We start from the raw sequence: 12,353 nt of genomic DNA on the forward strand, positions 1-12,353 counted from the left end.
TTCCTGCCCCTCAGAGACAGCCTCCTCCCAAGGGCCAGGTTGTGTCTTCCTTTTATTTGTGTACCTTAAATGACTTCCCTAGTGCGCCCTCAAAGATGCCGAGGCTTCTGCGGTTGTGCTTTCCTGAGGACAAGGAGGGTTCAGTGGCCGGACACATGGCCTTCGAATTGTTCCTCCTGTTGACTCTTTTTTTTTTTTCTGCTGTACGCGGGCCTCTCACTGTTGTGGCCTCTCCCGTTGCAGAGCCCAGGCTCCGGACGCGCAGGCTCAGTGGCCATGGCTCAGTGGCCATGGCTCACGGGCCCAGCCGCTCTGCGGCGTGTGGGATCTTCCCGGACCGGGGCACAAACCCATGTCCCCTGCTTCGGCAGGCGGACTCTCAACCACTGCGCCACCAGGGAAGCCCCTCCTGTTGACTCTTGAGCACGCGTGTTTAGTTTCGTGTGAGTGTTTTCTTTACCTTCTCTTGTGTAGTGTGGGGGGGGGTGGAGCGGAGAGGAGATGGGTGAGGAACGAGGATCTGGAATGGCCAGCTCCCCCATTGCTGGGCGGCGAGGGTTTCACCTTGCAAGAGAGTTCCTGGTGAGAATCCCACACAGCGCAGGAAATGTTCACTGTGGACTTGGCCCACAGCCCATACACTTACTGAGCCTCAAGGCTGCTCCACTGCTGTTCAGAAGCCCCTGGAATCCCTCCCCTGTGTCCCTCCCCTGCTGTTCTGCCTTCGTTCCAGCTCATTCCATCTCTTCCTGATGGTCCTTCCTACCTGCGTTCTCTCCTGCTCACAGACAGCTCTGGCTCTCCATCGTCCTCAGGATAAGCTCTAAATATCTGATAACGTTTGGGTGCTCTCATGGCCCCAGACTGAAAACTCCACTTCCCTTTTGTCCCACGATTTTGCTGTCCAGTTGCTAGATTCTTCTCAAACACTCAAGTCTTCACCCCTGCTTCACCCTAACACACACACACAAACCCCCATTCTCCAGCTGGGACTCTCCCATAACTCAGTGCAAGCATCGGCTCCTCCTCTTTTCACGTCCACTCCTGTGCCTGGTCCTCTGTTCTTGCCTCGCAACTGCGTGACGATTTCTCAGCCCTCGAGGACTGTATTTGCTCATCTCTGAGCCTCACAACTAGCACCGTCTGACCATTACCTACCCCCAGGAATGGGTGACTGAGTGAGTGAGTGAATGAGTTCACAAATGAAGTTCCTGGAAGGAAGGCAAAGGTCTATCCTAGGACAAGGTAGGGACTTTGAGCTGGCCCTAGGACCGTTGTCCCCATTGCCCAGGGCCAGGGAAGCTCTGCCTATCAGCCTCGCACCTGGTGGGCCTGGACTTCTCAGATGTGCCTGTGGGATGACGTGGGGAGGGCCTTCTCACCTTGCCGGGAGAATCAGATTAGAAGGCATTTACTGAGGGATAAGCCTCTTAGACCTGGGCCATCTGTTCCCTCTGAGCCTTCTCTCCGCAGTTCTGCGTTCACTTGGGCATAAACACTCCCCTAGGGTGGGGGGCAGGGAAGGCAGGGGCTTCCTGGAACCAAGCTCCTCTGTGTGCCAGGCCCCTTGTGGGCATTTTACAGCTGTCTACTTGCCGGAGCCTCATGTTAACCCTCTGAATAGGCCCTGGACTCTCCATCTTACAGACAAGGGAACTGACTTGCCCAGGTCAAACGAAAGTCCTGGGGAGGACTGGGGTTTGAGTCCTGGTGCGTCGGACCAAGACCCTTGCTCTTGTCACTATTCCTCTCTCCCCGCTTTTGCTGGTTAGGGCATGCTGTGAGGAAGGCGTGGCCTGCAGGAGAGACTTCAGGGTGTGGGGTTTCCTCTAGTAGAAAGCTGTGGCTCAGGCCCCACCACCAATTTTCTCAAGCAGCCATGTGCCATGCATTTTGTTTATTTATTTACAATTTATTTCTTTGAACGTTCTTTCCAGCAGATTCACATCGGGAAGTCAGGAAGGGGTTCCTTCAGGAGCCACGGGATGTGGGGCTTAGGTGTACTATCTCAGGACAGGTGAACCTCTGCATGGCTGGTTGGCTGCTCTTGGGCTCCTGTTACCCTGCACCCTAGCAGGCTCGGAAGTCTCCAGATTTGTAGCTGCCACAGGTCACGGTGGAGTCTTGACTGTCAGCGTTCAAGGCGCCAGGTGGAGACTGAGGCCAGGTGGGCTGAACCTGACACACAGTAACTCTGAAGGTTGGTGGCATGATTGAGACCAGGATCTGGAATTCTGGAACTTTCCCAGGGCCTTTGCTGCCGACACGAAGCCCTCCAACGTCCCAGCTCGCTGCCATGAAGGTTGAAAGGGGTTAGTGAAGCCCATTGGTGCCTTCCTTGTATGTTTTGTCTAGCTGGATTTTATATCTCTGAAGCCAGCATGAGCCCAAAGGGGCTAAGTTACTTGTCCAGGGCCACACAACAAGACAGGCATTCCAGGACTTTGACCTTTGAATCCATGTTGTGGTTTTCAGAAGATTCTGGTTCTGGCTTTTCTAAAAGGCAGCATGAGCACAGTCCAACATGGCAGGCAAGAAATGTTGTGTTTAAGAGAAGAGGCTCAGGTTCATGGGCAGAGGATTTGTCATCAGCCCCAACTTTGAGGGAGCATCCTGGGGGAACCTAAGTCTTCTGGATGCCTAAGGCACTGAGCATGAGGGTCTCGGCTATATTGAGCCTGTTTTGGGGAGCACTACACCTGTGGGAGTGCCCCAGGCACCACCCAAGAGCGGGGCTTTGGCTTCAACTTGCATGGTCTGCAGCTTCTCACATGGTGTCCTGGGAAGGAGCAGTGGGCAGACAAGACCAGACAAGAGGCAGAGAGGCAGACAGAGTCAAGGTGGGGGAGAGGGGAAAATACAGTTAAGATTAATTTTTAGATACAAAGATTTTTTTAAAAAAATTAAAGCAAGAGTCAGATCTTACCCTCCTTCCTGGAGGCCCAGAGGGGGCTTTTCATTGCAAACATGACCAGCCCAGGCTATTTCTATCCCAGCAGGGAGTAATCTGATTTACAGGCAGAAGATGGAGAGAAGGTAGTTTATCTGTTCAACTGTCTCTGTCAAGAGCAGAGTCCACTAAAGTTGAGGGGTCTGGAAGGCCTGTTTCTGATGGCGGTGGTGGGAGGGTTCACCCACACCTACTTGCAGGCCCTTGGACCCTCAGGCTGTCTCCTCCCTGTCTCAGGCAATATGTGTCTCACCTTCTGACAAACCAGTCCCATTTATGGGAGGCATAATCCATAAGGAAAAAAAAACCCCTGCATGCATTAAGCTAGTCTTCATAGTTTCTTTTTTTTTTTTTTTTTTTTTAAGATTTTTTGATGTGGACAATTTTTAAAGTCTTTTATTGAACTTATTACAGTATGGCTTCTGTTTTATGTTTTGGTTTTTGGCCACGAGGCATGTGGCTTCTTAGCTCCCCGACTGGGGATCGAACCTGCACCCCCTGCATTGGAAGGCCAAGTCTTAACCACTGGACTGCCAGGGAAGTCGCCGTAGTTTTTATTAAAGTAATTAATTAATTAATTAATTAATTTTTGACTGCCTTGGGTCTTTGCTGCTGCACCCGGGCTTTCTTTAGTTGTGGTGAGCGAGGGCTACTCTTTGTTGCGGTGCGCGGGCTTCTCGTTACAGTGGCTTCTCTTGTTGCAGAGCACGGGCTCTAGGTGCACAGGCTTCAGTAATTGTGGCTCGCAGGCTTGGTAGTTGTGGCGCACGGGCTTAGTTGCTCCATGGCATGTGGGATCTTCCCGGAGCAGGGTTTGAACCCATGTCCCCTGCATTGGCAGGCGGATTCTTAACCACTGCGCCACCAGGGAAGCTCCATAGTTTTTGTTATCTATCTATCTATCTATTTATTTATTTATTTACTTTGGCTGCGCTGGGTCTTTGCTGTGCGCAGGCTTTCTCTAGTTGCAGTGAGTGGGGGCTACTCTTCGTTGAGGTGCGTGAGCTTCTCATTGCAATGGCTTCTCTTGTTGTGGAGCACAAGCTCTAGGTGTGCGGGCTTCAGTAGTTGTGGCACGGGCTCAGTAGTTGTGGCCCACGGGCTCTAGAGTGCAGGCTCAGTAGTTGTGGTACACGGACTTAGTTGCTCCACGGCATGTGGGATCTTCCCGGAGCAGGGCTCGAAGCCGTGTCCCCTGTGTTGGCAGGCGGATTCTCAACCACTGCGCCACCAGGGAAGTCCCCGTAGTTTTGTTTTTAATAGCACAAAAAAATTCTGGAAACAATCTGAATATCCTATGGTAGAGAAATGGTTAATTAGTAAATGGTACCTCGTGATGATGGAAATGTTTAACAGTGATAAAACCCTGTGATTATGAAGACTATATAGCATCATGAAGAAAAATGCTTACAATGCAATGTTAATTTTAAAAATTAAAAAATGAGGTACAATAAAAATAAAACTAGGTAAGCATGTTTGTATAAAAAAAGGAAACACAAATGAATGAGGAGGGTTATTAAATTATGGTAATGAAATTCTTCTTTTTCCTGTTTTTGTTTCTGGATTATTACTATATGCAAGGTGGTATGATAGTTAAGAACATAGAATCTGGAGCCAGATTATTTGGATTCAAAGCCCAGCTCTGCCACTTACTTACCCACCCTAGCTGGGTGACCTTCAACAAGTTACTAAATCTCTCTGTGCTTTGGCACCTCATCTGTAAAAATGAGGATAGCAAAAGTATCTAACTCTTAGGATTATTGTGAGGGTTAAATGAGTTAGCAGATGTAAGTGCTGTACAGTAATTGCTATATAATCACTAGCTATATGAAAAATAAATTTAATTATCATAATTCATCCATAGCTTCATCTCTTAATCATAAATAAGTGCTAATATTGGTGTAATTTTCTCTTTTTCTTCCTATTTGAAAGTGCTTTTGCCTTTCCATAGTGATAACCATAGTAATATACACTGTAAACTACTCCTTTCTATTAATATCGTATTGTGAGAGTTTTCCACCAGCATTTTTGACGCAGAACCATGATTTCCTCATCACTGTTTCCCCTCCACTCCCTGTCCCCACCCTCAGGCCCCAAGATTCTCTTCTGTGGCTCCTACAATAAATACTGCAGTTAACTGATTGCAAATATGGGTGCAATTCTCCACCCTCCCTTTGCAATGTGACTTTGCAGCTTCTCTCATCATGATAAGGGGTCTATTTCTCTGCTCCTTGAATCTGGCCTGGTGACTTGCTTTGACCAAGAGAATGAAGTGGAGATGAAGGTGGACCAGTTCTGAGGCCTGAAGAGGCCTTAGGTACTTCCACTCACATAGGAGAAGCCCTGCAGCCCCAGGTAGACACGTCTGAGTTTGCCTGTTGGAGGATGAGACACCATGTGGAAGAGAGTCCAGTTGCCCAACTGAGACCATCCTAGCTTCAGACCACCAACCCCCAAACATGTGAGAGAGCCCAGCAAAGCTCAGCAGAAGTGCCTATCCAACCCTTGGGAGAATGAATGAGCCCAGCCAAGACGAGAAGAACCATTCAACTGACCTGTTGACACATGGAAAATGATAACTACTTATTGTTTTGGGCCACTGAAGTTGGAGGTGTTTTGTTATGCAGCCGTGGCTGACAGGTAAAATCACAAGGAGCAAGACTCCTGATCTGAGCCCCTCTGATTGGTCCACTGGGCAGTATGGGCCGGGCACACTCTCCACCTCCTCCTTTCCTGCATCCATTGTACTGAGCCCCCGTGTCCACCCTGCTACCACCCAAAGTTGCCAAAATCCTCAAGTCATCACACTCGTGGTCCTCAGTGGGTAACCTTTGTCTCTGCAGTCTGGGCTCCTTTCTGAAGACAGTGGCAACCCCACGGTGGGGAAGAAATCTCTCTGTGTCCCTTACAGCCCCTGTCTCCCACTATGGGTCAAGTCATTTTGCTGGGCTTCAAAGCAGCGAGGGTGGCACGGAGCTCTCAGGCCTCGGGAAGTCTGTGGGATAGGCAGGCACACTCTCAGACTCGAGGGACCCTCCCACAAGGCCGCCCCAGCCTTCCCCAGGAGCTCCCTCTCACTCACAACCTCAGGACACATGGATGGAGGGCAGCTTGACAGTGTCCCCAGGGTCACAGAACTTCCCAGCTGATGGGGTGTAGACAGCTGTCAGTCTGACCCCAGCCTAAACCTGAGGCTCCTCAAGTGCTAACAGAATCAACAAATTGAACATTCCTTTTAAAAGTGCTGGGCTTCCCTGGTGGCACAGTGGTTGAGAGTCCACCTGCCGATGCAGGGGACGCGGGTTCGTGCCCTGGTCCGGGAAGATCCCACGTGCCGCGGAGCCGCTGGGCCCGTGAGCCGTGGCCGCTGGGCCTGCGAGTCCGGAGCCGGTGCTCCGCAACGGGAGAGGCCACAACAGTGAGAGGCCCGGGTACCGTAAAAAAAAAAAAAAAATAGTGCTGCCATATAGATTGCTACAAACTTTTCAAACGCTTTATAGAAAGCCCTTTTTTAGTAAATTGGTAAATGTGGTAAGTTCAGCAAATTGGCCACTCAGCACATTGATTTTTGACGATGGTTTTGTCAAATTGACCCAGAGTCCTGTGCCCGCCTCTTCCTGTCACCGCCACGGTCCTAGAAGAGCACATAGGTAAAAGCCATGCTCAGGAAAGATGCCTTAGATTGGAGGGTAGGTGATATTGTCCTGCGTGTGTCACAGCTGGTGATGTCAGCTCAGGGACATCCTCCAGGCTGCCTCAGGTTACCTTCTCTTTCGACAGACATGCACAGACACTCCTATGTCAGTGAACTGGGATAGAGAGGCTGAATTCCCAGAGCCTGGCACACCCAGTGTCCCTGCTGTTGATTCCACAGCGTTGAGTGAGCCCCAGGGTCAGCCCTGGAAGACGGCGGGTGGAACCTCCAAGCCTGGGCGAGCTCAGACTTCCTCCACAGCCACGGGAGGGCAAGTTTACGGCGTAGCTGGTGCAAGGCCAATGCCTGGCTTTATAGTCACAACCCCACGGACAATGAGGTAATAGACTCTATGAAAATATAGAGTCCATTATTATACCCTTTCACAGGTGAGGAGACTGAGGCTTAGCAGAGCTGCTCAAGGGCACACAGCTAGCTGGTGGTGGAGCTGAGATTCCAACCCAGATGGAGCTTTCCTTCCAGAAAGTATGCAGTCTCCCTTGGGCACGCACATGTCTTCATAAGCATGATGCTGGAAAGTTCTTTCTCTGGAGGAGACAGTTTGTTGCAGTGGAAGGAGGAAGACAGATCCAAGTTCCTGGCTCTGCCTCGTAGTCTTTCTGAGCCTCAGTTTCCCAATCTGTAAAATGGTGACCATGCTTCCCCAGGGTAGTTCCAAGGATTTAAATGAGACCGCATGATAGGGACCTAGTAAAAATATTTTTTGCTCTTCTTGTTCTAAATTGTTTGCAAATTCCTGCAATGGAATTTAAAAGACATATACACTAAAAGAAATCCAGACTCAGCACGGGAGCCATGCACTTAGATTATTCTAAAGTCTTGTGTGACTGAAAAAAGAGCTGCCCTTGTACTGTGCACAAGGAGTTAACCCAGCTGTTTCCTATGAACCGTGTGGGCTTGTCTGTGCGTGTGTGCGTGTGTGCGCACGCACCGTGCATCCTTAACTTCTCTTATGTTTATTGTGATGAAAGAAATTTTCACAGGGAGTTCCCTGGTGGCCTAGTGGTTAGGATTCTGGGCTTTCACTGTCGTGGTCTGGGTTCAATTCCTGACCAGGGGACTGAGATCCCACAAGCTGTGCAGTGTGGCCAAAAAATAAAAATTTTTTCACATATTGAGAAATAGGGAAGTCATTCTGGCTTATACGTGAGTTAACTTGAATTTTATGCTAACTAAAATAGCCTGTGCGTGGCCTATCAAACATACATTGTACATCTGCTTTGAATAGTAAAAGGGCACATTGACCAGAAGTAAAGAATGTCCATGTTTAAAATATAGATTAAATGCCCCTCTTCCTGGGATGCCAGGGCTGGTACTCCTTTGATTAGCATTCCTTCCCAGGTGCCAAGGTCATACTGAGTCGCTGTGTACATGCTGGTCTGTTCTTTTTTTTTTTTTGAAACCTTGAAGAAATGCAACCCTGACTTGTTTAATGTTCTTTGCTCTGACAAGATAAAAAACTGTGCTGAAAACCCTGCTTCTCCACATTTTCTCAGAGTAATCTGGGAGGTGGGCTTCTGGGCTAGTCCTCAGTTTGGCTCAAATCAAACAATTTTCTATTCTTCTTATTGATTGTTTATTGATTATCTTCATCGACAAGGGCCTCTGGGCAAGTCCATCCTGGGGTGGGGTTGCAGGGTCTGAGCACACCCTGCCCCTCCCCATGGGGAAGGGCTCACACACCTCCTCCTCCAGGCTGGAGCCTCCGGGGAGAGCAGAGCTGCAGTCAGCCAGCCCTGGCCAGGCCTCACACTGGGGTTCAATGTGTGAGAAGTGGTTATTCTTAGCCGGCCCCGGCGGGATGTGAGGGGCTGTCAGCTTCTCCAGAGAAGTGGCCCAAGCCGTGCAGCCTGCCTCCCTCCCTCTGCTTCACACCCAGGCCCCCGCCCGCCCCCAGCTTGGTGCACAGGACTCTTGGTAGCTGGGAGGGGTGTGGGAGCTCGGCTCTGATCACAGGTTCCCTGGGCCACGGCCCCAGAGGAGCCAGCAGGGCTGGGGCCTTCTCGGACTTCTGAGAAGGGGCCTTAGGCTGCAGGGGCGGTGGGGGGGGCGGGCAGGCAGGAACCCTGGGTTTGTCAGGGCTGGCTGGCTTTTGCCATGGGGGCTCTGCCAGGCCCAGGCTCTAGGACCCTCCTACCAAAGGCCAGCAGAGGTCCAGCCATCCTAACCTTGCACCCCGGGTCAGGCAACTCCCATGCGTCAGCCTGCCCCTGGCCTGGTGCCCCTGGCCTGGTGCCCCAGTCCTGGGAGCTGGGTGCCTGCAGCCCTCTGCTGGCCCGTCTCCCTCACTCACCAGTCCCCTCCGGCCTTGGAGGAGAGGGCAGCCTTGCTCTTCGAGACCTCGCCCCGGCAGGGAGCCCGGATCTGCACCTCTAGCCTGGCGCCTTGGACTGGCGCTGCTTGCCCACAGCTCTGGGACTCCCTGGACCTGTGTGCCCCATCCCCTCTGGTCACTCTGCCTCACCTACCGGCTCACTCACGAGGTCAGCCCTGCCTTTGTTCGTAGCCTCCGTTGAGTGCCTCCAGACTCCGCCCCCCCTGTCCCCTCCCTGTCCCCTCCCTGTCCCTTCCACTCTCCGGGTGCCAGTTCCTTGTCTTTCTTCAGGTTGCACAGATGTCACCTGCTTTGATGCCTCCCACACGGGGTCTTCCCCATCCCATTTTCTAATTGTATCCTGTTCTTTCCCTTGTGGGAATGTATTCAGTTCAAGGTGATTACTTGTTGACTTTTGGCGGGGGGTCAGTTTCCCCCGGGAAGCTCAGTGAGGGTGAGATCACGTCTGCTTGTGGCCCTTTGGCAAAAGCGCCTGATGTCCCCCAGGCACGGGGGCCAGGGGGTGCATACACGGCCTGTCCCATGACCTCCCCAGAGCTTCTCCTTACACCTGGGCAGGTGCGTGGTGCTTACCTTTCCGGGTCATCAGGTCAGGGCCAGGAACTCGGAGGCAGCAGGGCTTGCCTTTCCCGGGCTTGGCAGGATGACTCACATGCCTTCTCCCTGAGGGCGGACACAGTAACAGAGACCCTCTCTTAGCGTGCTTGGGGACGCCAGGGACTGGGTCTGTGCAGGAGTGACAGGAGGGAACTTCAACTCCCAAGGCTGAGGGCTCAGGAATGTTTATTCAAGGAAACTCAGGATGGGCCAGGCTACAGGAGGGCCTGTGGGAAGAGTGGGCCTTGAGGTGATCTATCCATAAATTAAAAAGTCAGGGCTTTCCTGGTGGCGCAGTGGTTGGGAGTCTGCCTGCCGGTACAGGGGACGCGGGTTTGTGCCCCGGTCCGGCAAGATCCCACATGCCGCGGAGAGGCTGGGCCCGTGAGCCGTGGCCACTGGGCCTGCGCGTCCGGAGCCTGTGCTCCGCAACGGGAGAGGCCACAAAACTCCTTGATGGCACAATTGATATTTAATTCAACAAGTTAATTGAGGGATAACTCAGGCTTACATTTTAGAAAATCAATTTACCATAGAGGGCCACGAAAACAAAAAAAAAAAAAAAAAAAAAAAAGTCAGTGTGGGGAGATACTCTGCCTCCAGAATACGACTTCCTCATGTCCCTGTCCGAGTAACAGTTCAGCACTGTCACTCAGAAGTGTCTACGCCCTTTGACACAGTAATTCTCTCCCTTTGGTAATCTAAGAAAATAATCCTAAACTTAGGAAATGTTTTATGTACACACATGATTTTGACCATATACTTAAAATAGTGCAAAGTTGTGACTCATTTGAATGTCTAAACATGTAAATTCATCACAGCACATGCACTTGATGGCAAGTTATACCTAAAAATATTAGCTAAATAACACCACTTTGGGGAATCTGCTAGATATACTCCTAAATGGATAGGAAATGTAACGAGGAAAGGTATTCATCTTCACTGAATTGTCATTAAGGTAACATTGGCAACCTCTAACTTTTCCAACAGAAGAGGTCTGATAAATTGCATTGCTATAGACGGTGTTTATGAGGAACTCTAATCACTGTTTTCCATGTTGTATGTGTGGCAATGTTCATTGCAGAAACTTTAGAAAACAAATACTTTCTATAATCCTACCGTGCAGACAGAGATGGTTGCTGTTGACATTCTGGTATAAATGCTTCCAGATTTCAATCATAAGTATTTTTGGTGACTATAATAATATAGCAATCAATAAAAGAGATACAAGATTGAACATACACAGAGTTTTCAATTACAAAGATGCTTGTATGCATACCGAAAAGAAATAAACAAAATGTTGAACATGGCCATTCTTGAGTCATGAAACTATGGGTGTTTTTCCCTCCATATTTATTTCTATATCCCCAAAGTCCAATAAATGTTAAAATAACCATAATTGCTAAAACAAACAAACAAAAAAAAGCAGGCAGTTTTTAGAGGGTTAGGCAAGAGTAAAAGCTCAAAATACTCAGCTATCTGAATTGAGAAAGACAGAAGAGCTAAATACTCATATCCACGGAGGTGCAAGGGCTGTCTCCCCCAGTTCCAAATGCACACGAACATGCCCCCCAGCACATACTCTCATCCCATCTGTCTGCCACAGGTGTTTCTTGTGTGTGAGATTTGGGGGTGTTCAGACTCAGATGGTCTACTAATTAATTTATTCATTCACTCAACACAGAATAGAGCGGCTCCAGAACTTCCAGCAAGGTAGGACTTCGGTGCACGAAGCAATCTAGCTGGCAGGTTGTGTGTCCGAGTGGTAAGCACACTGCTTTTACTTAGTTTTTGCGTGTGTGTGTGTGTCTGGGCAGCTGGGGCGGTGGATGGAGATTGCAGGGGTTTAAAACTCCCGAGCCACCCCCGGTGCTGCGACTATGGATAGAGGTGCTGTACAGGTTCAGGGGTGACAGCCCGTCTTTCAGGGCCCAGGGCTGCCTGTGAGGGCCTGCCCTCCAACATTTCCTGATTCCAATCTTCCCAGACATGGGAATCCCTGTTCAGGGACCAGCACCTTGGGTGGGGGAGGGGGACAGTCCTACCTTCTGCGGAGAAGACGGACAAGCAAAGAAGCAAGATGCAGAGTAGGCTGGCGAGTGCTGGAAACCTCATGGTGGCCGGGTGGGAACCTCACGTCCCGGGGAGGCCGCTGTGCCGCAGAAGTCCTCCCTTGGGGCCACCAGGGATCTTTATAGAGTGGCAGAGAGCTGTTTCCTGGTGGGCAGGGCACCAGCAGCCTTGGAATTCTCATAAAGGGTAGAGTCAGCCCCTCCCAGGAGGAAAAAAAACTCAGCTTTTCGAGAAGTTGAGAGCATTTCATGAACTGTAAAACAGAAAGCTATAAATGCCCAGCCCCAGGAAGGAGCTCCCGACAATGGCCTCAGAAAGCTCCTGGCAGGGAAGAGCCACTTCTCAGGGTTGAATATTAACTTTTAGTGTCAGTATTCATTCCATCAAATACAGATTTTCCTGTTCATTCCTTAGATGTGGCAGGGAGGCCCATAAAACCCCTTGCAAAGCCTCAGGGAAGAGTCTTGAGCAGTGAGTGAATAATAGGGAGCACAATGCTAGGAATAAGATGACCTGGGTTTGAGTCCTGGTTCTGCCACATATCCGCAGTGTGTTCTTGAATTTGACGTTGAATAGCTTTGAATCTGCTTCCCATCTGTGAAATGGGCACAGTGCTCTCTTTCCCACAAACCTGAATGAGGACATGTGTGAGGAGCCACCTGCGACATGGCAGATGCTTGTAC

At 50.3% G+C, this 12,353-nt stretch overlaps 1 protein-coding gene across 1 annotated transcript; it reads right to left on the reverse strand.

The window, feature by feature from the left end:
* Positions 1-2,693: 2,693 nt before the first annotated feature.
* GPR15LG (G protein-coupled receptor 15 ligand) lies at positions 2,694-11,712 on the reverse strand. Its single transcript, XM_007447609.1, has 3 exons — positions 11,643-11,712; positions 9,574-9,663; positions 2,694-2,779 (listed from the first exon to the last, which is right to left on the reverse strand). Exons 1-3 carry the CDS (start codon positions 11,710-11,712, stop codon positions 2,694-2,696), a joined length of 246 nt encoding a protein of 81 aa, XP_007447671.1.
* Positions 11,713-12,353: the final 641 nt, after the last annotated feature.

Source organism: Lipotes vexillifer, unplaced genomic scaffold, assembly GCF_000442215.2.
Source record: "Lipotes vexillifer unplaced genomic scaffold, Lipotes_vexillifer_v1.1 scaffold1062, whole genome shotgun sequence".
Lineage (NCBI taxonomy): Eukaryota > Metazoa > Chordata > Mammalia > Artiodactyla > Lipotidae > Lipotes > Lipotes vexillifer.

Coding starts and splice junctions, on each gene's coding strand:
- GPR15LG (XM_007447609.1), bottom strand. CDS start 11,712: ATGAGGTTTCCAGCACTCGCCAGCCTACTCTGCATCTTGCTTCTTTGC. Junction 9,664..11,642: donor GTCCGTCTTCTCCGCAGAAG/GTAGGACTGTCC, acceptor GTCCGCCCTCAG/GGAGAAGGCATGTGAGTCAT. Junction 2,780..9,573: donor TGACCTGATGACCCGGAAAG/GTAAGCACCACG, acceptor GCTCCTTCCCAG/GACACCATGTGAGAAGCTGC.